This window comes from Camelina sativa, chromosome 8 (genome assembly GCF_030686135.1).
Source record: "Camelina sativa cultivar CO46 ecotype springtype chromosome 8, ASM3068613v1".
Classification (NCBI taxonomy): Eukaryota; Viridiplantae; Streptophyta; class Magnoliopsida; order Brassicales; family Brassicaceae; genus Camelina; species Camelina sativa.
In genome coordinates this window covers 22,724,363-22,747,870 of record NC_141887.1, presented here as the reverse complement: position 1 = coordinate 22,747,870, position 23,508 = coordinate 22,724,363, and the positions used below count along the sequence as shown (strand labels likewise).

At 36.9% G+C, this 23,508-nt stretch overlaps 5 protein-coding genes across 6 annotated transcripts; 4 read left to right on the top strand and 1 right to left on the bottom strand.

Moving 5' to 3' along the window:
* The first annotated feature begins 673 nt into the window (after window positions 1-673).
* Window positions 674-2,866, top strand: LOC104707573 (uncharacterized). Its single transcript, XM_087461435.1, has one exon. It carries the CDS (start codon window positions 769-771, stop codon window positions 2,731-2,733), a length of 1,965 nt encoding a protein of 654 aa, XP_087317561.1. The 5' UTR covers window positions 674-768; the 3' UTR covers window positions 2,734-2,866.
* A 13,700-nt stretch (window positions 2,867-16,566) lies between these two features.
* LOC104709716 (receptor-like protein 46) lies at window positions 16,567-18,693 on the bottom strand. The gene is given in 2 exon segments (XM_087462165.1): window positions 16,567-18,164; window positions 18,266-18,693. Coding segments are annotated over 2 exon segments (1,917 nt in total). The 5' UTR covers window positions 18,633-18,693; the 3' UTR covers window positions 16,567-16,614.
* LOC104763084 (uncharacterized) lies at window positions 16,690-23,175 on the top strand. Its single transcript, XM_087462169.1, has 5 exons — window positions 16,690-16,860; window positions 16,949-18,182; window positions 18,324-18,701; window positions 22,444-22,670; window positions 22,741-23,175. The coding sequence occupies exons 4-5, from the start codon at window positions 22,479-22,481 to the stop codon at window positions 22,978-22,980; spliced, it is 432 nt and encodes a 143-aa protein (XP_087318295.1). The 5' UTR covers window positions 16,690-16,860; window positions 16,949-18,182; window positions 18,324-18,701; window positions 22,444-22,478; the 3' UTR covers window positions 22,981-23,175.
* LOC104778638 (uncharacterized) lies at window positions 18,324-21,846 on the top strand. 2 transcript variants are annotated; one of them, XR_015564027.1, is made up of 3 exons: window positions 18,324-19,129; window positions 19,439-21,458; window positions 21,576-21,846. XR_015564027.1 is itself a non-coding variant. In XM_087462167.1 (2 exons), exon 2 carries the CDS (start codon window positions 19,694-19,696, stop codon window positions 20,900-20,902), a length of 1,209 nt encoding a protein of 402 aa, XP_087318293.1. In that variant the 5' UTR covers window positions 18,693-19,129; window positions 19,439-19,693; the 3' UTR covers window positions 20,903-21,846. The 2 variants fall into 2 exon arrangements, 1 of the variants encoding a protein (XP_087318293.1); XM_087462167.1 differs by having other exon boundaries at window positions 18,693-19,129; window positions 19,439-21,846.
* Window positions 20,924-21,757, top strand: LOC147940341 (uncharacterized). The gene has a single exon (XM_087461268.1). The coding sequence runs from the start codon at window positions 20,924-20,926 to the stop codon at window positions 21,755-21,757; it is 834 nt and encodes a 277-aa protein (XP_087317394.1).
* Window positions 23,176-23,508: the final 333 nt, after the last annotated feature.

Here is a 23,508-nt window from a genome sequence, read left to right as displayed (position 1 = left end):
CTTCAAATAAATCTGCCATAGAAAAAAATCTGCCGTCAAACTCTGCAAATTAATCTGCAATCTAAAATAAGTCTGCCAAAGAAAAACTGTCATCGACAATAAATCTGCCACTTACAAATTAATCTGCCATTACTCGTGTGGCAGACTTTTATAAAAAAAAAAAAAAAAACGAAATTGCAGGAATTTTTAACCAAGGGTAATATTGACTTTTTTTTTTCCTAACAAAGCAAAAAATGGTATTTTCGGTATAAAACTAACCCAACTGACCCTCAAATTTTAGGAGTTAATCTAGCAATTAACTGCTCAATTTGGGTCAAACTAGTGATTTTTCCTTTTTATATAAGTCAACTGAGTCATCATCAATAAAACAGACAATGCGACTTGTTTTCTAATTCTCAAAATTTATAAACAATTCAAATCGAGAGAAAGACGCCAACGACTTGCATTCATCAACCACGCCTACGTCAAGATAAACTATACTATTGAAACATTTGTTTAAGTTCAATTATTTGTGTAGTTGAGAAGAAAGACTTTGGACAGTCAATAACTAATAATTATTGTGATAGATTTGATTAAATATTATCAGCGTAAATCCCTTGCAATAATATCTCTGACTTTTCTTTAATACATCCTTTGTGTCAAACTGACGCTAACACAACCGTTTACAGAGGCATATAAAACGACGTCTTCCGACTTCACTAATTGGGGATCTCGTCAAACAGAGTTACAAAACCATTTTGATTCATTCACTTATATATCGATCCAAACATGGACAAAACATCAGTAAAGCTACCCATTCATGAGCATCCTCTTTTTCCTTCAGCTCGATCAATTACCGGTGAATGTGATGGCTGCCATGTTAATAATACCATGTACAGCGGCTATTTTTGCAATGAACCTTACTGTTATGTTTGGTTCCATAAGGAGTGTGCCGAGGCCCCAGAGGTGATCGTCAACCATAGTTTCCACCCCCATCATCCTCTCCTGCTCACCAATAACTCTGGCGATGGTCCATGTGATTTGTGTGGACAAAAGCTGTTGCCTCCCTGTTATAGTTGTTCCACATGTGAATTCAAAGTGGATTTGGCTTGTGGGATGAAACCTTCACCGCTCACTTTGGAACATCCACGGTGCCATGACCATCCACTTGTCTTCTTGAAGACACGAGAGGAGAAGGTCCCTTGTGAACTATGCAAGGAGTCTATTGACGGACCATCATATTCATGTCTTGAATGCGATGGTGTGTACTTCCACGTGGATTGTGTCCATCTCTCGAAAGAGGTACATCATCCTTGTCATTCTATTCATCCTCTTAAGTTTATCGCATCCGAATTACTTACGGATGATGCCGAGACTAGTTGTCGTTTATGTGGAAAAACAGAAGAAAACATTCTTTGTCATTGTTCCATTTGCAATTTCACATCGTGCCTTGGATGTACCAAAAACCCACCACTCGTTGTTATTGAGCACATCAAGACCCACAAACATCCACTTACTCTCTTTCTTAGGAAAACCTCATGTATATGTGACATTTGTGGCGAAGAAAGCGAGTTTGCGTTGTATATATGTCTTCAATGTGATTTTACTGCCGCAAGAGCGTGTATCGACACACCTCGTGTCATCAATGTCAATCGTCATGATCATCGCGTTCATTTCACTCATCATTTGGGCGGAGGGTATTCGAAATGCGGAGTTTGTCACGAAAATGTAAGTCAGTACAAGGGGGCTTATAAATGCTCTGTTTGCCCCAACTATGCTGTTCATTCTACATGTGCAAGGAGAGATGACGTATGGGATAATGTAGAATTGGAAGGGACACCTGAGATCATGGAAGATGTTTCACCATTCACGGTAAAGGGTGAAAACTTGATACGTCATTTTAGTCATAAAAGACATAATTTAAAGCTCAACAAGGAAGTCAATCGCGATGAGCACAGACGATGTAAAGCATGTATCCATCCAGTTGGATTTGACCCGATCTACAGCTGTGTAAAGTGTCGTAACTTCATCCTCCATGAAAAATGTGCTAATCTTTCTAAGAAGAAAAGACTTGTCTTTGGCACCAGACCATATACATTAATGAAAGGTGGGAGAGTTACAGACTGCAAGTTGTGTGGAATGTTATGTGATGGTTTCGCATATATCTCCCAAGACTGCTCAGATGTAGATGTCCATTGTGGTTCGATTAATGAGCCGCTCGTTCATGATGGCCATCAGCATCCCTTATATTTTGAAAAAAATGAGGGCAACAACTGCGATGGATGTGAAAAGGTTGTAGATGAGTTTATGCTTCGTTGTGAAGCTTGTGACTTTGACTTGTGTTTAAATTGTGCGAAGCTGCCAAAAAAGATATGGCATAGGAATGATGGGCACCCTCTCACTTTATGTTGTGACAAAGAGGAAGAGGCGAGCGGTACTAAATATTGGTGCGACATTTGTGAGAGGCAGTTAAATCCAAGTATATGGTTCTATTCATGTTCTGATTGTGGAGTCTCCTTGCATGCTCAGTGTGTATTAGGAGACTTCTCTCGTCTCATGCCTAGAGAAAACCTCCTTTTTGGGGACAAAGAAATCGAGTTTGAGGTGCTTCCTAACAATCATAACACTCGGCCAATTTGCATCCAATGTCACTCCCGATGCAAGGTTTCCGTCATCCTTAAGGATTGTAACGAAAACAATGGGTATATATGTTCCCGTTCATGTTTATCGAGTTATTTGGGTGAAGAGATTTGAACTAACGTTTGATGATGAGTGTTGGTTCTATCATATATGGTTTTATTGTTTCATTCGCATTCATATTATTGTTCCAAAAGCTAAAATGTAATCGAGATTGTGATTTTTTGTTGCAATTCTCACTTTGATTTCAGGTTTGCTTGTTTCTCTGATCATAAAGCAATTTCTCAACACTCTTAATCATACATTTTTTTTTCTACAATACAACTTCACACACATTACACCTATACTAAATAAAAGTAGAAACTATAAGCTTGTTAAACTGTCCACTTAAAATTTTAAACAATAGTGATTTGACATGTCAGCATTTAACATTTATATTTAATTTGTCCACATATGATTTAAAACAAATAATAGAAATTAGATATCTCACTAATTTATATTTTTAAAAAATAATATTTTTCTATATTATTAAGTTTCTTTAGAAAAAAGAAAAAGTTAAATTTATAGAAAAATAAAATATGTATAACGTCCCATATCGGCTATAATTTTTTTGACAATGGTTCATAACCAATATAGATAAGACGAATATGTTTCCAGCTACGAATGAGCAGGAAGCTTGACTTATCATGCGTCCAAATTTAAAAAATTTATTCGGTTTAACCTAGTTTTCCATTTGAGCAAATCAAAAAAAACATTATAATATTTAAAATTTAAAAAGTTTAAAATATTATAAATATTGAAACTTTACCAGATTCAAATATTTAAAGTACATTTAAATTTTAAAATATTAAAAGTATTTAAAATCTATTAAAAAATTTAAAGTCTAAAATTTTTGAGTCTGAAAAAGAAAAAGGAACAATGACAAACATCATTGGTTAAATGTTTGTGCTTTTTCATATCGGTTATGAATCACAAGACTTTGATTTGATGTTAATTGAGATCAGTTTTTAGATTTACAGAAGAAATCATGGACGACAGCACACATGCTTTATTAGTTATACATGTGGTCATGTTTATGTTACTTTCTTTGCAAGTAATTTGCAATTTTGTAGCATTAAGACTTAGTTTGAAAATAACTGAGTGTATTTGGTGGCTATGCTGGTCTTGCAGAATTCTTATGAGAAAATAATGTAATGATTTTGACGGTATTGTGTGTGTCTATCTATATATCATGGAGAGGTTTATGGTTTCTTAAACATGTTCGAGGAAATTTATTCTTAAATTTCATATATGGCACATTCTGTGGAGGCAGCAAACAAACGATGTTGTTTCGGGTAGTTAATTTGTTAGGAGTATTCTGATGACGGGAAACTAAGTTATGCTAGAATGGATTTGAAGTTCGAGTTCAGAAGGTCAAATGAACGATGTTGTTTCGGGTAGTTAATTCACCGGCTCATGGAGCTATGTTTGGTTAAGGTTTTAGATTTCTTGTTTTGTTTTTAACCACATAATAATGAATAGTATACATAAATGAAGATGGAGAGAAGACGGAAAAAATGAAGAAGATGATGAGGAAGAAGAAGAGTGTGACAAAGAAGCGAACTGTGAAAGTAACGATGACAACGACAATGAAAAATGACAATGAATATGACGAGAAGGTATCTGAAAATATGAAAAAAATGAATGTGAAAAGACATACTAAGACATATGTGTTAGTGGATAATTAAAAATGAGAAAAGAAGATTGATTATTTATTCTTTTGATCATATTTGATTCCTTTATACAATTATTTTTTTATAAATTTTTAAAATTGTGCATTTGAAATATTTTTTTGTGCGTTAAAAGTAATCAAAAATTTTTTTGATAAGATTTTCATTATGATCAATCATATACAATTTTCTCCAAAATATATCATATTTCAAAATCTAGTACTTATAATAGATTTCTTTTACACCCATTCAATTAGACTTGACAACTATTACATCACTATATCTAGTCATTAAACTTATGGACACAAGCAACCTTACACAACCTTACCTTAGCCAGTAGCCAGTAACAACTCCAACAACTATATTATCTACTCTAGTCTAACTAAGGTTTTTACCAACTTTCTTAATTAAACTAAGTAAACAACAGAAACTCTTATTTGGGCCTAACACCACTAATAGTCCAAAGAACACTAAAGACACAGACCTTAAGTGGGCTTAACTCCAACCCATTAGTCTTCTTGGTCCACAACAACAAAATAACAATCTTCTCCTTCTCTTGATTCTCTCCTCCGTTGACGCCATGACCACTTCTTCTTCTCCATCTAACTTCAAATCTTCTTGTTCTTCATCATCTTAGTCTCACTCTTCTTATCTTTCTCTTTTGCAGGATCAATCGAAAACTCATCCTTCAACAAATCTGGAAAATCAAGTCGTAACAGAAGTTTCAATTGCATCAGTCAAATTCCTAGACTGAAGAAGATAAGTGACTTCATGTAGAAAGAGTAACCACCATCCCAATCACAAGTGATGTAGACTATAATAAAAGAGACACAAGTGATACGACTAAGGAAAACTACCAAAAACCACCACCAAAGAAGTAAAACATTGACTATGTTGATAAGCCAGACCTAATCAAGATGCCATAGGTTAATAAAAGAGGCAAGAAGATGCTCGATTCTGGATCATCACTCTGTGTTTTAATACATTTTTGATAGAAGAACCACTCAACTATGATTTTGCTCTCATATACCAATGAAGTTATATTATGTGTATATGAGAACTGAGAAGCAGCAAAAAGGAAGCTTTTTTTGGAGTTTGCGGTATGTCTTATGAATATCTTATGTTTCTTTGTATGCAATGTAAATCGTTGATTAATTGCCACGATCTTTAAGGGTATATGTTTTTGGACGATGTAACATTTCGTATTTTTAAATGGTGTTGGTACGGCTACTTTGGAAGGAAATACTAGAGGAGTATTCATGTGAATAAATTCTCTTTGACTTAGATCATATTTAAGAAAGAATGTATGTGCGACTGCAGAATATCTATGATCTCTTTTGTTATTGTTGACAATTACATCATTTTTTATTTCCGTTTTGTGTTTTCCTAAACAAATAACTATAATTATCTAACATCTAATTCTTATATATATATATATATATACTTTTTTTTATTACAAATTCTGTTTTATCTTGTTTCTTTACATTCTTTTCAAAATTCTTATATATATATTTCTGTAATAGGTCATAAATCAAGGTAACAACAAATAATTAATTAATGTCCAAAATGTACTACTATAGATTTGATAAAAATATATTCTAAGAAAAAAAACTTAGTTACCACAACTGAAGATGAAATACAAAATATGAATTACATGTATTGGAAAGTGAAGCATTTTAAATAATATGTTTAAATATGAACTACTTGTATCATTTATTGAATATGCCATTTTCTACTAATACCGTTTGAATCAGTTTGAATGATTTGGTAATATGTAGAGAGATAACATTTGAAAGTTGTAATTACAAGGTAATTACCTAACAACTATTAGATGATATGGTAGAAACTACATATTCATTTTTCATGTAACATTACTTCACTTTTCATTCTTGTTTTGTGTTTTCCTAAAAAATAACTATGATTATCTAACATCTAATTCTTATATATATGTTTTTCTTATTACAAATTCTGTTTTATTTTGGTTCTTTACCTTCTTTTCAAATTTCTTATATATATTTCTGTAATAGGTCATAAATCAAGGTAAATACAACAACTAATTAATTAATGTCCAAAATGTACTATAGATTTGATAAAAATATATTTTGAGAAAAATATAGTTACCACAATTGAAGATGAAAAAAAAAATATGAATTACATGTATTGGAAAGTGAAGCATTTTAAATAATACATTTAAATATGTATTACTTGTATCATTTATTGAATATGCCTTTTCCGACTAATACTGTTTGAATCAGTTTGAATGATTTGGTAATATTTGGAGAGATAACATTTGAAAGTTCTAATTACAAGATAATTACCTAATAACTGTTAGATGTTATGGTAGAAAATACATTTTCATATTTTCTTTAACATTACTTCACTTTTCATTCTTGTTTTGTGTTTTCCTAAAAAAATAACTATGATTATTAAACATCTAATTCTTATATATTTGTTTTTTTTTTCTTATTACAAATTCTGTTTTTTCTTGGTTCTTTACCTTTTTTTCAAAATTCTTATATATATTTCTGTAATAGGTCACAAATCAAGGTAAATACAACAACTAATTAATTAATGTCCAAAATGTACTATAGATTTGATAAGGAATATTCTATGTAATATTCCCTAAGACTTGTACTATTATTAGCGAGGATTGGTGAAGAATTTCATTCAAGTTTGAGCAAGTGAGTTTGAGTGAGAGTCTTAAGAGTACTTTTAATCCTTTGAGTGTTTAAATAATAAAGTTTATCCCTTTGTACAAAGATCTTTCTTATATCTTTACAGAATCACTCCAAAAACACTTCCTAAACACTTAGCCTTGATCCTAAAAAACTCCTTAGTGGTTGTACCACTATGTGTGCGTAATTTTGGTATCAGAGCCATGGCAGTCTAAACTCTAGCTCTTCTCTTCAAGAGAGGTAATATGCCATGACGTTATCTTCTACTATGCTAGTAAGAAAGTATGCTTTGTGGTTGCCATATTAATGGATCCTCCACATCAGAATTCTAACTATGCTAAGAAAAACGGTATGGAGAATTTTTGTTGTTGTGATGCTCGAAGTACCTTGAGGCTTTTGGTATATTAGATGTGTTGCCTCGGTTTGCGTAGCTAAGCACCTCTTGATTGTTTTCTCTATATTAGTAGTACAAAAAAGAAAACAAGGAGACAACTTATGGATTGTAATCACTTCAAAGGTTAGAAGAGAGTTATGATATTTTGTCTTGGTTTATGGTTCTATCGTATATTATGGAAAGTTCATCTTCTTTGTCTAAAGCTGTCTCTTTTCGACGATCAAATTCTAAAAAATTTGATTACTTATATGAAGTAGAGTATGTGAGTGATGATAGTAAGGTTCGTATTACCCAACTCGCATTACTTAATCCTTACAAAGCTTTCACCAAACCAAATTCCACTTTTCCAAAAGTCATTCGTCAAATGTTTGTCCCAAACAAGCATAACGCAAAAGAGCTCGTTCTAGCATCTCCGTTAGAACAACATTTCATCCCGGCGACATAAACAGAACAAATGATTCCCCTTAGACTCAATACATCATTGGCAAAATCAAGGATATACCCATATTTACTATGGAGCAATACGCTTGGCGCTAATACTTCATGGTAGAAAAAGCTTACCAGTTGTAGCATGAGTAGCTCTTCTTGACACCCGAGACAGGGAATATCAGCACGCTTGCATTGGAACTATCCAGACAACACTAAATGCTGGCAATGTTTCGGTCACCCTCTTCCCTAATTTTAACATGGGATTAAAATACCCACATATATATCAGAACATGCAAATCCAACTGCAAATCATAGGCGCCCCACATATTGGAAATATGTATGCAGCAACACTCCACCATCAAATGGCGTAGAGTCCAAAATCATGCAATGGACTTAAGTCTCCTAGAGACACTGAAGATGCGCTACTTATTTTGGTCATCAAAGCACAAGATTTGATATTGGAGAGCTTCAAGTAGTTGTCAAATTATATGTGAAAGAGATGCAAGATCTAAGAACCTTCAAAACCATAGTTTTTGTGCTTTTGTTCATAGTGGTGGTGGATTACTTAATCATTACATGAGAATTTGTATGCGTTTATGTTGTGATTAGTTTTGTAATGGCCTACAAGAAGAATATAGACCATTAAGTAACTTAAGCACATATCTATGAATTGTATCTTGTTTTGGTTTAATTCAAAGTAATTAGATCGTAGGTGGAACAAAATATGTTGCATTGTGTGATGAGGAAAGATAATAAAGTTTAAGGAGAAAAAGAGTTAAGTGGCTAAATCTAAAATCGATTGAAAAACCTAAACTGTAAGTACAAAGATTTAATGATTATGTATATTAGAACTCAACGATTGTTTATTGTAAAAGGAACTCGGTTAGGTCCACCCTAAGTTCTCTGCCTCAACGATATTACAATTACATTTGTATCAAGAGCTCATGACTTTGTATTATATTGTTGAAAAAAAGTTTATGTTATTGCAGATTTATTATTATGTTATTGAAGATTTATTACTATGTTACTAAAAATTTACCTAAATCGAAACTTTAGAACGTAAGGTAAGGTTTGGGTCAACTATCAATGAGTCAACTGTGGTGTCTTCTTAAATTATGTGACAGATTTATTTTTATTAATCTGCGGTAGGTATAAAATCTGCGGTAGATTTGAAAATCGGCGGAAACACAATAAAAAATCTGTAGAAAAAATCGGTGGTTCAGTTGTTAAAGGATCTGAACAAGTCTGTAGGATTAAGTCTGCCGCCACTAAAAAGTTAGTTTAGTCAGGGATTGAATATGTGACCATAATATTAAACAAATCTGTAGTCACTAAAAATATGTCTGGTGTAACATTGAATAAAACTGTGATCATTACGAGTCAATCTAACAATTATATTTATTGGAAGATATAGTTGCTATTATGTTGTATTGTGAATATTCTCCACCTAGAGTTTAGGAAGTTATACATCTTGCTCCCCAAGCTTAGTATATTTTGTTTCTCTCTTGTATATATACGTGATGTAAGGGTTTGAGATCAACAACACAAACATTCTGAATATCTAGTAATCTCTAGTTTTACATGGTATCAGAGCAAAAAGCTTAAAAGCTTTGTTTTATTTGTTCTCTCTGTTTTTCTCTGTTTTTCCTTCGTTTCTCTTCGTTTTGGTTTCTCTGTTTTGTTTGTTTCAATTGTTACTGTAAGGCCCCAACCACCACCTCTTAGTGGGCCACATGTCTAATCCCAGTCCATGGACCCACTTTTCTTAATGGGCCTCACGTCCTCTCACTAGGCCCGTGAGCCCATCCATATACGACGATCGGTTTGCTACGTCCGGGAGGTTTTAAAGACTTGTTAACGTTCCTACAAATCACCACATGATCTTTCCCTGTGTTTTGTCCTCACTCACACAGTTCCGACAGTCACTTCCCGGAAGGTCACCCATCCTGAGACTACTCCAGCTCAAGAACGCTTAACTCTGGAGTTCTCTCAGGACCCTTGACAGAAAATATAAGTGCAGTTTTGGTGACATAGGTGGCCAAATCAATTCTTTTAAACCTCTCCACAAATCTCTGAAACCGGGGTGTCACAGTTACGATGACTGAAGATAAAGCTCTCGTCAAGGTCTCTGACTCTAACAATGTCACGCCGTAAACCTTGTCCTTGTCGGACAATCCAGGTTCTATGATCTCTTCTGTCATGTTGACGGGAGAGAATTATGCAGAGTGGGCAACTGAGATGTTCAACGCTCTCCGTGCCAAGAGGAAGATAGGGTTTGTCGATGGGTCAATCCACAAACCTAAAGAAGACAGTTCAGAGATGGAATCTTGGACAAGCGTGAACTCGATGGTTATCGGATGGTTTCTCACTTCAATTTCTCCTCGTGTTAGGTCAACTATGTCGTTTATTGATGATGCTGCAGAGTTGTAGGAAAGTTTGAAGAGTCGTTTCTCTATTGGAAACAAAGTTCAAATTCACCAGCTCGTGTGTCAGCTGGGTTCGTGTAAACAAGAAGGGCAGTCCGTCATGGACTACTACAGACGTCTTGTGAACTTGTGGGACGAACTCCAACGGTATCGTCAACTCCCGGTGTGTACTTGCGGAGCAGCTGCCAAAATCGCACAAGATCGAGAGGAAGAGAAAGTTCACAAGTTTGCTATGGGACTTGATGAGTCTCGTTTTGGCAACGTAATTTGCCAGATTGTTGATGTTGATCCTCTACCTGATTTGGCACAAGCTTATGCCAAAGCTGTTCAAGAAGAGCAACGCCTTGCTGCAAAGAAGAAGGAACAACACAATATGATGCAGTAGGGATACTACTCGACGAGATCCACTACAACAAGAGTCGGTTTCTCCAATAGTTGGAAACGAGGGTGAAGTTTATGGGTTTGGGACTTGCTCTGGGTTTTTGCATAACAACAACAACAAAAACAGAGACCATAACTTACTCTGTTCTAATTGTGGAAGATCAGGTCACGAGAAGGAGTTTTGTTGGGAGATCGTCGGATATCTAGAGTGGTGGACCGATCGAAACAGAGGAGGATGTGGATCCGGTCGTGGAGGAGCTGGTCGGTCTAATTTTCCAGGTCGTGGGCGTGGTTATGCAACGTCTGCACAAGCTACAAGCCCTCATGCCTCGACGTATCCAAGTTTCACTCTGGAACAGTGGCAAGCTAGAAGTAGGATGGCTTTGGAGAAAACAAGTGCCAATCCGGACAAACTCTTTGGTAAGATACACGAGGAATATTCTTGACACTGGAGCCTCTCACCACATGATCGGAAATATTAACTTGTTGGTCGATGTGGTATCAACTCCTCTTTTCTCCGTTGGGTTTGCCGATGGAAGTAACACGATATCGCAAAGCATGGGCATGGTTCATGTTTCGGATCATATTACTCTCCATGACGTTTTATATGTTCCAAATCTCAATTGTTCACTTATCTCCGTCTCTAAGTTGCTCAAACAAACCGGTGGTATTGCCTTGTTTACTAATACACTTTGTGTTTTACAGGACCGTTTCTTGAAGATTCTGATTGGAGCCGGGGCAGAACGTGATGGGGTATACTATGTGACGGATGTGGCTGATGTGCAAGTTAACAAGGTTGGAGTGAAGTGTGACTCGACGTTGTGGCACTGTCGGCTAGGACATCCTGCGTTTTGATACATCCAAAATTCGAGGATCACTCAGCCGGATTAGAAATGATAGAAACTTGCCAAGGTGCAAGGTGCAACAAGGGAGATTTGATGGATTGAGGGGTTGCACAGCAGTTGCGGAAGGCTGCTGATATTACCAACTTCAATCGCTGCTAGATATGACACACTAGTCCAGCAAGAGGAGATTATTGCTTGGATATTACACACCAAGAAACAAAGATATGTTCTAGACAAAGAACAAAGAGATAGACTCATAAAATGAAAAGGAAAATTGATTGATCATTCTCAAATGAGATTACATGTGTATATAAAGAGATAGAAAAATTGGTCACAAAGCCAAGTATTATTCTTGAAACTAAAACATAATAAAGATAAATAGTTGAATGAATATTCAACTCTTGAAGTTTGTCTTCCCAAGGTGTCCTTCCCAAGGTGAGTTTTGGGCTTTCTTGGACTTGGATTAGGCTCAAAGTAGGCTGAACTTGATAGGTATCATCCCCAATAGTTTTTTCCATGCTCTCCTTGCCCAAAATCTCTTGAATTAGCCCAATAAGTGCATCCTAGAACTTCTCTCTCTTTCACTCCTTGGTCCAATTTTGCTGATCAGAAACAACATAGGCTGTACCATTTCTTCACTTTTGGCTTAGTAGAAACAACACCTGGTTGCCATACATAATTCTGGAAGCTCTTAAACTAGTTGGACCTAAAACTCTTCAAGCGAACAACTAGATTAACCTCATTTGGCAAATGGAATGTATCGCAAATAGTTGTTTGGCTGGAAGAATTCATCTTCAACTTTGTTCGTGTTGAACAAGGCTCAAGTATTTTCTTGGATGGTCTCATGATCATATCACGTTTTCAGTTCTTTCTACTTTACCGATAAGCTATGGTGTTTCTGATTTAGCTAGTCCTAGTCCTTGTGACGTTTGTTTTTGGGCTAAGCAGACAAGAGAAGTTTTTAATGATAGTTATAATAAAGCAAAGGATTGTTTTTCACTGATTCATGTTGATGTTTCCCGTACCGTGATTCGGCTTCATGTGGAGCTGTATATTTTTTGACAATTTTAGATCATTTCTCTAGGGCAGTATGGACACATCTGTTGTTAGAGAAATCAGAAGTTCGTCAAGTACTTAAAATTTTTTGATCATATGCCGAAAGACACTTTGACAAGCCAGTACGTACGGTGCGAAGTGATAACGGTACTGAATTTATGTGTCTTACAAATTTTTTTCAGAGCAAAGGGATTGTACACCACACATCGTGTGTTGCCACTCCACAACAAAATGGGTGTGTTGAAAGGAAGCATTGTCATATTTGGAACATTGCTCGCTCTCTTCTTTTTCAAGCTAGCTTGCCGGTTTCGTTTTGGGGAGAGGCTATTCTAACGGCCACATATCTCATTAACCGAACTCCTACTAAGGTTCTCCACAATCGTACTCCATATGAACTTCTTTACGGTGAAAAGCCTTCGCTCGATCACATAAAAGTGTACGGTTCATCTTGTTATACTCACTGACGTGATCGAGATAAAGATAAGTTTGGTGAGAGAATTTGCCATTGTATTTTTGTGGGTTACCCGTTTGGGAAGAAAGGGTTGGAAGGTCTTTGATCTCAACACCGAAGAATTCTTGGTCTCCCGTGATGTGATTTTTCAAGAAGATGAGTTTCCTTAGGCTACAAGACGTGATCAAGATCTCCTAGTGGTATTGTTGATGATGATTGGATGATTCCTGTATCCCCCGCGCGTGATGACAAGGGGAGTAATGGTGCTATTGGTAATGATCTTGTCATGCCTGATTCGTCGATACTGGCCTCTGAGACGTCTACTTCACATGTTGATGATGCGTCTCCTAACCCAGCTCCTGTTGTGCCTATTTCGACTGAAACAAATGAGTCTCTTGTGGTTGTAAAGGATGTATCTCCTTCTGGTGCTCATGATGGTGTGTTGCGAGATAGTAGTAATGAGTTGGGTAAAGAAAAACGCCAAAAACTCCGTCAGTTCGCTTGCAAGGTTATGTAACTTACTCTACACGCTGCACTGAAGAACCCCATCATGATTCACCCGACTTCACCTCAGCTTCTTCGTCTACGGTCCAAGGGACACACACTCCTTATCCTTTGACGAACTATATATGTGATGATAATTTCTCACCCGCTCATAGAGCATTTTTGGCGGCGGTGGTCAGTGATGTTGAGCCAACTTCATTTAAACAAGCCATACAAGATCCTCATTGGACTAATGCTTGTGGTATCGAGATTACAACTATGGAACCAAATCGTACTTGGAGCGGCGTTGATTTACCTCCTGGCAAAGAAGCTATTGATAATAAATGGGTTTTCAAAATAAAGTATAATGTTGATGGCTCCTTAGAACGTTACAAAGCAAGGTTAGTTGCTTGTGGAAATCGTCAAGTCGAGGGTGAAGATTACAATGAGACGTTTGCTCCGGTTGTTAAAATTACTACCGTTCGAAGTTTACTACGTATTGTTGCTGCTAAAAATTGGGAAGCTTATCAGACAATGCGTTTTTGCATGGTGATCTAGAAGAAGAAGTTTATATGAAGTTACCTATCGGATTTCATCATTCTGCTCCCAATAAAGTTTGTCGCCTTCACAAGTCTTTGTATGGTCTTAAGCAAGCCCCGCACTGCTGGTTTTCTAAGCTTACTCATGCCTTGACGAAGTTTGGTTTTGTTCAATCGTACGAAGATTATTCACTTTTCACGTACTCGAAGGGTGACATTGAGCTGCGAGTCCTTATTTATGTTGATGATTTGTTGGTCTGTGGAAATCACTCACATATGATTAATAGGTTTAAGGAGTATCTTGGTATTGAGATTGCTCGCAGTCCTGAAGGTATCTATATGTCTCAACGGAAGTATGTTCTTGATATCGTTTCCGAAGTTGGACTACTAGGGTGTGAACCCTCTCCCATACCGATGGAACAAAATCACAAGTTGGGTTTGAGCAAAAGTGATTTTCTTCCTTCGGCGTTTGGTAGGTCATCTGATTTATCTTCTTACAACACGTCCTGAATTGTTATATTCAGTTCAGCATATGTCCAAGTCCATGAAAACGCTGAGAGTTGATCATATGGAAGCTGCATTGCGTGTTGTGAGATATTTAAAGGGTACTCCGGGTCAAGGCATTCTCTTGAGCTCCAATTCTGACCTGACTCTAACCGCATATTGTGACTCGGACTACAACTCGTGTCCACTTACACATCGCTCGCTGAGTGGTTATGTTATGTTTCTAGGTGGATCTCCTATCTCTTGGAAGACTAAGAAGCAAGATAAGGTGTCCCACTCCTCTTCTGAAGCTGAGTATCGCTCCATGCGAAATGCATTGACAGAGGTGTTATGGCTTCAGAAATTGTTTGTTGATTTGGGCTGTTCTCCGACTAAGCCAGTTCGTTTGTTTTGTGATAGTCAAGCTGCTATTCATATATCGTTTAATCCGGTGTTTCATGAGCGCACTAAGCATATTGAATCTGATTGTCATGCTGTTAGAGATGTGGTACAAGATGGGACGCTCACAGTGGTCCATATTGGTACCAATGATCAGATTGCGGATATTTTCACCAAGGCGTTGGGATGTGTTCCGTTTGAAAAACTATCGTCCAAGTTGGGCATCTGTGATCTACATGCTCCAACTTGAGGGGGAGTATTGGAAGATATAGTTGCTATTATGTTGTATTGTGAATATTCTCCACCTAGAGTTTAGGAAGTTATACATCTTGCTACCCAAGTTTAGTATATTCTTTTTCTCTCTTTTATAACCAGTTTAAGTGATGAGTTAACAAAAGTGTTCCGTAGCTTATTTGGAAAGAATGCCCCACACTATTTAGAAGGTGAGCGGTTCAAATCCTATATTATGCAATTTTTTCTCAATATTTTAACCTTTTTAACACATTTTCTTATGTTTTTAGTGCTGAAAAAAAAATTTGGTTAAAAAAAAGATTTGTGCCCCATATTACTTTTCTTTCTAGATCCGCCAATGGCGTAGAGCATGGTACTTGGATTTGCACTCCACAGATTTCGCTGTTGTTGGCGTAAATGTTTGGATCATTCAATCTGTCTAGCTGAAGACCTTCAGGGATTCTATCGGTAAGCTTGTTGTTACTCAAATCTAAAGTATTCAGCTCGCTTAGCTTGGACAACGTTTTCGGGATTTCACCAATAAGCCAATGATTTATACTTGTAAAATATTCGATTTGAAATGGTGTTAGAATGTTAGATGCATTTATATATATTTAAATAAGTGAAACTTGACTAAAGCAACAACTCCCTCCAAGTCTCCAACATACTGTATAATGTTTTTGGCTACCAAACAAAAAAAAAAACAATTCCCACAAATATTGTTTAATTATGAATTTTCAATGAGATGCAAAAAATTGAACATATTACTATTTTGTAATCATCGTTAATAAACTTTCAATAAGCTAATGATAGAAAAAAAAAATTATTTTAAATATTTTCTTGATGAGTAATTTTAAATATGTTACTTCCAAATCTTCTTATTGGAAGCACATAAACACAAGTGCTATAAGAAATCCACAAGAACAACCTATGGTTGCAGCTCTCCGTGAAAACATTGTTTCCTCTTCTTCCACTGGTAGCTCGGCCTGTGTAGACGAGCATGGTACGTGGATTTGCATACCACAGATTTCGCTGTTGTTTGCGTAAATGTTTGTATCATTCAACCTGTCTAGGTGAGGACCTTCAGGGATTCTACCTGAGAGCTTGTTGTTACTCAAATCAAAAGTATTCAGCTCTGTTGATGTCTGGATCGGTCACAATTAGATATTTATAGCTCGGTAAAAAGGATATCGAATCTCTCTTTAATAACTTGGTGCCGGAGCACAATAATTCCGACTACAACGGTTATAAACAAAACGGACGAAAGGAAAATTAGGCGGACGAGCTCGAGGCTCGTCGTTTCGTGTTTTTTGGACGAGATACTTAGTTGATTATCAATGATTTCCGTAGCGCTTAACTCTCCTTTTTTCGCAGATCTCCTGCTTAAGCGTCGTACGCCTATATTTATAGGAAAAATATTCATGGGCCGGAATACCCCTTTACTCTTTTAAGTGATTATTTAGGCCTTAGAAAAATATTCATGGGCCGAGCTTATTGTTAGGGTGGGAATCCACCCCTAACAAGCTCTCTTAGCTTGGATAAAGTTTTGGGGATTTCTCCACTGAGGTTGTTGTGTGAAAGGTCTAAGCTCTCTAACTTGTCAAGATCTCCAAAACTTTGTGGGATTGATCCAGAGAACTCGTTGTTGGAGAGGTTCAAGACGTTTAGGCTTCTGAGATTGCCTAAAGAAGCTGGGATTTCTCCTTGTAGCTTGTTCTTGGAGAGATCTACGAGAGTATAGAGGTAGAAATTTCTATGGAAAAGAACTTGTCTTGATTTCTTCCAGTTCACTGCAAAACTAAATATATCTTGTGTTTTGATCTCTCTAAAGCTTTCTTCGTCGGTAAAAAAGAGTAACCATGGACGCATAACCGACGATGAGCTCTCAGGAGACATTATCAGGCATGCAAGATTCCCAATAGATGAAGGGAGATACCCATCAAGATTGTTCTCAGAGAGATCCAAGACCTGAAGCCTTGTGAGATTGGATATGCCTTCTGGAATTGAACCTTTGAGGGAATTGTTTCTCAGGCTAAGAACCTCTAGAGAGGAAGGTAACAGGGAGGTTAAACTCGCGAAATCTCCGGAGATTTTGTTGTCATGGAGATCAAGACGGATCAGATTTGAGAGATTTCTGAAGTTCTGAGGAAATTCGCCACTGAAATTGTTGTCACTCATTAAGAGCATACTAATGGCACTCCCGAAGTAAGATGGAATAGCCCCAGAGAACTCGTTGGAAGATAACTCAAGGTTTGACTCGGGACCAAACCTGGGGAATTCACCTGATAATCTATTCTTTGACATGTTCAACAACATCAGATTAGAGCACTTTGTAATAGACTTCGGTACTGATCCTGACAAGTTGTTTTAAGACAGCATGAGTATCGTGACCGATGATTCCATATCAGGGATCTGACCGGAGAAGTTGTTCCTTGATAGTGCAAGATAGTATAAGCTCCAAGACTGAAACAAATTTGGAGGCAGTGAGCCTGAGAGCCTGTTGTTTGACAAAGTTATGAATCTGATTGTCAGATTAGATAGCCATGCGGGCAAACTTCCTTCGAGTCTGTTCATGCTCAAATCCAAGTATTCAAGACTTGTCTGATTCTTGAGCCAATCCGGAATATTCCCTTCTAAGCCACAAGAACTAAGTGACAGATGTGTTAACTTAGACTGTAAAATGGCAAAACCATTGTTGTTCCATTGAAGTTTGTTTCCTCCAAGCCGCAGTGTCTTCAGCTTCGGAAGACCAAACAACCAAGCTGTCGGAATCTCACCTGACAAACCATTGTTAAACTCAAGGTTAAGGGTTTTAAGATTTTTCAGCTTCTGAATCGATGATGGAATTCCACCCGACAACTTGTTCATGCTCAAAGACAGAGTTGATAGATTGACTAAGTTCCCAATACCGTCTGGAATCTCATAAGACAAGGAATTGTTCCGAAGGTCAAACTTTTTGAGCTTCGTTAACCGTGATATGGACAACGGAATAGAACCACTGAGCTTGTTCGGCCTCAAAACTAGCTTCCGCAACTCCGCAAGACTACCTTGTAAGATTTTAAAAGGTAGAAACAGTTTAAAACACAGCTTCGATCTACACAACATGAATATAAAGTTTAGTTATTGAGAACTATTTTTTAGTGTTTACCTATTTCTGGAGGAATCTCTCCTCCAATGAGATTCTCATATAAGATCAGTTCCTGCAGATTTTTGAGCTCTTTGATGTCACCACTCAACGTGCCGCCAATAACATTGCAGCTTAAGTCAAGACGCTGAAGATTTTTCAAGGAGAATAATTTATGAGGGATAGAGCCGTTAAACTTGTTATCACTCATGTCAAGAGAGATCAAGCTGGTCAAGTTCACAAACGCATCTCCAGGAATCTCTCCGCCAAAACCATTTATGCTTAAGTCAAGATGCTCAAGAGTCTTCAAAGAGAACAATGTAGGGATAGAGCCGTTGAAGCTATTGAATCTCATATCAAGAGAGATCAAGCTGGTCAAGTTCACAAACATATCTCCAGGAATTTCTCCTCCAAAAAGATTATTGCTTAAGTGAAGATGTTGAAGAGTCTTCGAAAAGGAGTAAACATCTCAAAACTCCCTCTTAGAGTAAAACAAATCTCTTATCTCCCTCTCTATTCTTCATACCCTCACCTTTTCTAATAAGAGGTGGTGGGACGATTTTAGCCTTACAATTTAATTGATTTAGATTAAATTTTTTTGAAAAAAAAACGAACCCATCCCTCTTTCGACCCGAGAGAAACCCGACGTGTAAGTTCCTCTCATTCCAGCCGCCGACGATTCTTCCGACGTCGGAGCTCCTACTGCTGTCGTTATTAACCAACTCGAGTTGAATCAAGTTGTTCGTCGGAGCTCTCTTTCAACCCGAGAAACCCGACCTGGTTACTCACCTCTCAACCCAGCCGCCGGCGATTCTTCCGTCCTCGGAGCTCCTACTGCTGTCGTTCTTCACCAACTCGACTTGAATCAAGTTGTTCTTCAAAATGCAGGTGCGTTACTTCTCATTAGAGTAGCTTTTTGTTGAATTTGTTTTTGATTTGTAAATTCAGAAATTCAATTGGATTTAGATCGAAGAAAGCTTAGCACATTGGGTGTTTTACAAAGGTTTATTGGTCGATTGAGCTATCTATTAGATAAGAAATGGATTTGGTTTTCGATTAGAACTCGTTTACCATTCGAGTCGATTTTGATAGGAGAGAGAGAATGTGGTGAAACTGGTAATACTGGTATATTTAGTAAAACTAGTAAAACTAGTAGTAGTACTAATTATGATTTTTTTATATTGGTTGGTTTGGCAGGATACAATATGCGAGAACGTCAGCCTACATTTTAAATTTGAAGGACGCATGTATAATATAATGTTCAAGAGGAATATAACATTGTTGATGTTAAAAGCAAGGATACAAAGGAAGATTGGGTTTGTTGAAAGTAACGTTTAGTTGCAGCTGAGCTACAAGCCACTACTGGTAGAAACAGTTGAGCATTGTGAGCTTAATGATGATGAGGATGTTAATGTTTATCTAGACTCTGTTAATTATGAGAAGCGAAGATGTATGTTGTTTGTGAATGTCATCCCTTCTGAGCCTCAGCCTGAGCAAGTTCCCATAGCGCCCACAGTGCCCACCATGCCCATAGTGGACCAAAGTTCTGTCGGTATGAACTTTGAAAACCAACATGCGAAGGATGGTGAAATCGGACCTAACGCCATTGTTGTCTACGTAGGCAAAGAAAAGGCTGTAGAGGGTGATTCTAATAAAGAGGGTGAAGCTGAATCACGTGATGAAGGTGATGAATATACTGAGCCACGCCCTGTTGTAGAACCGTGTAAGTATATTGAACCATGGGATGACGGTTTGGATCTGACTAAACTTCAAGAATTTCCAAACAAGAAGGCATTGCAAGATGTGGTGGATAGAGCTTCATTCGCTAACTGTTTTAGTTTTGAAATAGTAAAGTCGGACAAGGTGCGTTATGTGGTCAAATGTCCTAAAGAAGGATGTAACTGGGGTTTACGAGGTGGTAGGATTCGAGATACAGATATTTTCTCGATTAGAAGGCACAACAAGATGCATACATGCTCTCGGGCTAGTCAAAGTTCAAGCAACGGTAAGAGACAAGGCACTCCAAAATTAGTTGCTTCTCTTTTACATGGTGATTATCTAGGGCAAATGGAAACTCCACCTCCGAAAATTATCATGGATCTTGTCAAGACAAAATTAGGTGTTGATATATCATATTCCACGGCGTTGAGAGGGAAAAATCAAGCTGTTACTGATTTGAAAGGTAGCCTAGAAGAAAGCTACAAGATGATGCGATGTTATCTGCACATGTTAGAGAAGGTTAATCATGGTACAAGATCATATGTGCATTGCAATGAGAATAATAAATTCATGTACTTGTTCATAGCTTTGGGAGCTAGCATTGAAGGATTTAAAGTCATGAGGAAAGTTATAACTATGGATGCAACTTTTCTAAAGAACGGATATAAGGGTGTTCTTGTTTTTGCGTCGGCTCAAGATCCTAACCGTCACCATTATCCCTTGGCGTTTGGTGTTCTTGATGGTGAGAATGATGCAAGTTGGAATTGGTTTTTGGAGATGTTGAAAACCGTTGTTGGGGATTCTTCTGAAATAGTATTTATGACTGACAGAAATACAAGTCTCATTACAGCCATAGCTAATGTGTATCCTCTAGCTCATCATGGTTTTTGTATATGGCATTTATCCCAAAATGTGAAAGGTTATGCTCGTAACGTCAACTAAGACGTTGTTGCATGGAGATTCATGGAGTGTAGTAGGTTTTACACAGTGGCTGAGTTGAACATTGCTTACGCTTCTTTTACGACAAGATATCCTTCTGCTGCCAAGTATCTTGAAGAATCTACCCAGAAAGAAAGATGGGCAAGATGTGTTTTTCCAGGAGATAGATACAACCTAGACACAAGCAACTGTGTTGAATCGTTGAAGAGCGTATTTAAAGATGCAAGGAGGTACTCCTTGATACCCATGCTTGATGCAATACTTAAAAAATTCTCTGAATGGTTTAATGAACATCGGAAAGATGTTGTGTCTGGATCAGTCGCAAATAAATTGGTGCCTTTAGTGGAGAACTACTTACACGATTTATGGGCAACTGCTGAGAAACTAAAGGTGATAGAGCTAAATGGTTTCGAACTTGAATACAATGTCATTGACAGTGACGGAAAGCCTTATTTGGTGAAGTTGCGATTGAGAAGTTGCAGTTGCAGGTTTTTCGATATACAAAAGTATCCTTGTGTGCATGCATTGGCGTCTTTCATTACATTCCAAAAATATGGAGGTAAGGATATCGAGTTATATGAGTTGTGTTCTAAGTATTATTGGACGGAGCTGCGGGCAATTGCATATTGCAGGACAATTTATTTAGTACCTGATAAGTCTCGATGGGATGTCCTAGATGAAGTCCAAGATATGCAGATCATGCCTCCGAATCGGAAAATAAAAGGGGGAAGAAAGAAAACAAAAAGGTATGCATCTGCTGGAGAAAAACGACCAAAGACTCGACCTAGGACGCATAATAAAAGGCGCCGGAGAAAAGGACTCCAATGGTTGTTATTTGGAGATAATGTTCATGTTTGATTCACCTCTTCATGTATCAATTGTGTTTTGTTTGAAACTTAATGTAAAAATTGGTTTGAAACTTAATTTGAAACTTAATTTGAAGTCTACACATGTTTTCTTCTTTCAACATGTGTATATAAGAGAGTATAACTGGCACAACTAAGATAAAACTGGTAAAAATAATAAAATTGGTACTACCTAAAACCAATACATATTGTATAATACATGTGTATAAATGTTCTACATAGGTTTCTACTATAGGTGAATAATTTTCGAAAATCTACTAATTTTAAATTATTTATGAAAGAATCTCAACAAATGTTTCCTTACACTTTTAATGTTACTTTGTAAATAATTACCAATTAAGCATGAAAAAGTTATAGAATTATAAGTTTTAACTTCTGAAGTTGCAAAAAGCTTGTAATTGTATGTTAGTTAAGTTTAATCAACTGTAAAACTAAAAAAAGTAATGCTAAGTTTAGTATAACTAATTAAACTGAGAAACCTCTAAAGTACAACTATTTGGAAGTTTAGTGCAACTGCATTAATCGGTAAAACTGTGTGTGAACACGCAGTGTGAACGCACACATCTTTTTACACGTGGCCAGAATTTCGTTTTTTCTTTCTTTCTTTCCTCATATCCATTCATTCATTTTCTTCGAAACCTAAAGTACACCTTCTCTCTCCTTCTCTCATCTTCAAAGTCGAATTCTAGATCTATTTCTCTCCTTCTCAAACTATGGAACAATTTGAGGCCGACCCATACTATGCTGATCAGAAGAGGGCGAGGAAGTTAGAAGCGTGGCGACAAGCCATAGCCGATGGTGATTTGGGCATGCCTCGAATTTGCCCATGTGGCGAACGAATCGTCAATGAGATCTCTCCAACAGAAACAGAGAAAAAGAGATGGTTTACTTGCGTTAAGTATAAGGTAAATTAAATTAAATCAAATACAATTGAGAGACATGAGTATGATGTCTGTTCGTTGATATATTTTGCAGGATGATGGATTGCACAGGCGGAAAAATTGGGCTGATGCAATTGAAGAAGAAACCCAAACCTTAAGGAAGGATGTTGATAACCATTGGGAGAGATTGAAGGAATTTGAACCCCATCATACTCAGATCTATAATTTGCAGATGCAGCTTAAGGAGAAGAGTGACGAGATTGCCAAACTAAGGGAGGAGGTGGCGTTGCTTACCACTCGAGTCGATCTCCTGGATAGGTTGTGTTTCGATTGATATTATATGAGTTGATCTCATTCTACGTTGGTTTAAAACTTGTTTAATCAGTTTCTGTTTCTTATCTTTTCCTTGAATTCTCTTGTTGAATCATGATGTTCTATCTCTCTTTTATGTGACTTCTAGGATTATGCCTCCTTCTTGAATTGAATCATGTTCTATATTTTTCTTATATGAATTCTCTAGTTTTGTTTAGTTTTACGTAGTTTTACCAAAAATATGAACGGCAAATCCAAGAAAATAACGTAGTTTTACATAGTTTTACTAGTAATACCAGTACCAATCACAAAACCAAGAAAATAATTAAGTTTTACATAGAAAATAACATAGTTTTACTACTTCTTAGACCTTTTTCTCTTCGTCCCTCTCCCTCCTTCTTGCGAAGTACTCGGTTGCTCATCATCTACATGCGACTGACATGAAACCAAATTTTGTTAACACCTTTGATTTCGAAGTATTACCAAGTATTACTATAGTATTACGAAGTATTACCTTTGATTTCTCTTGCTCTTTCACATATACTTCCAA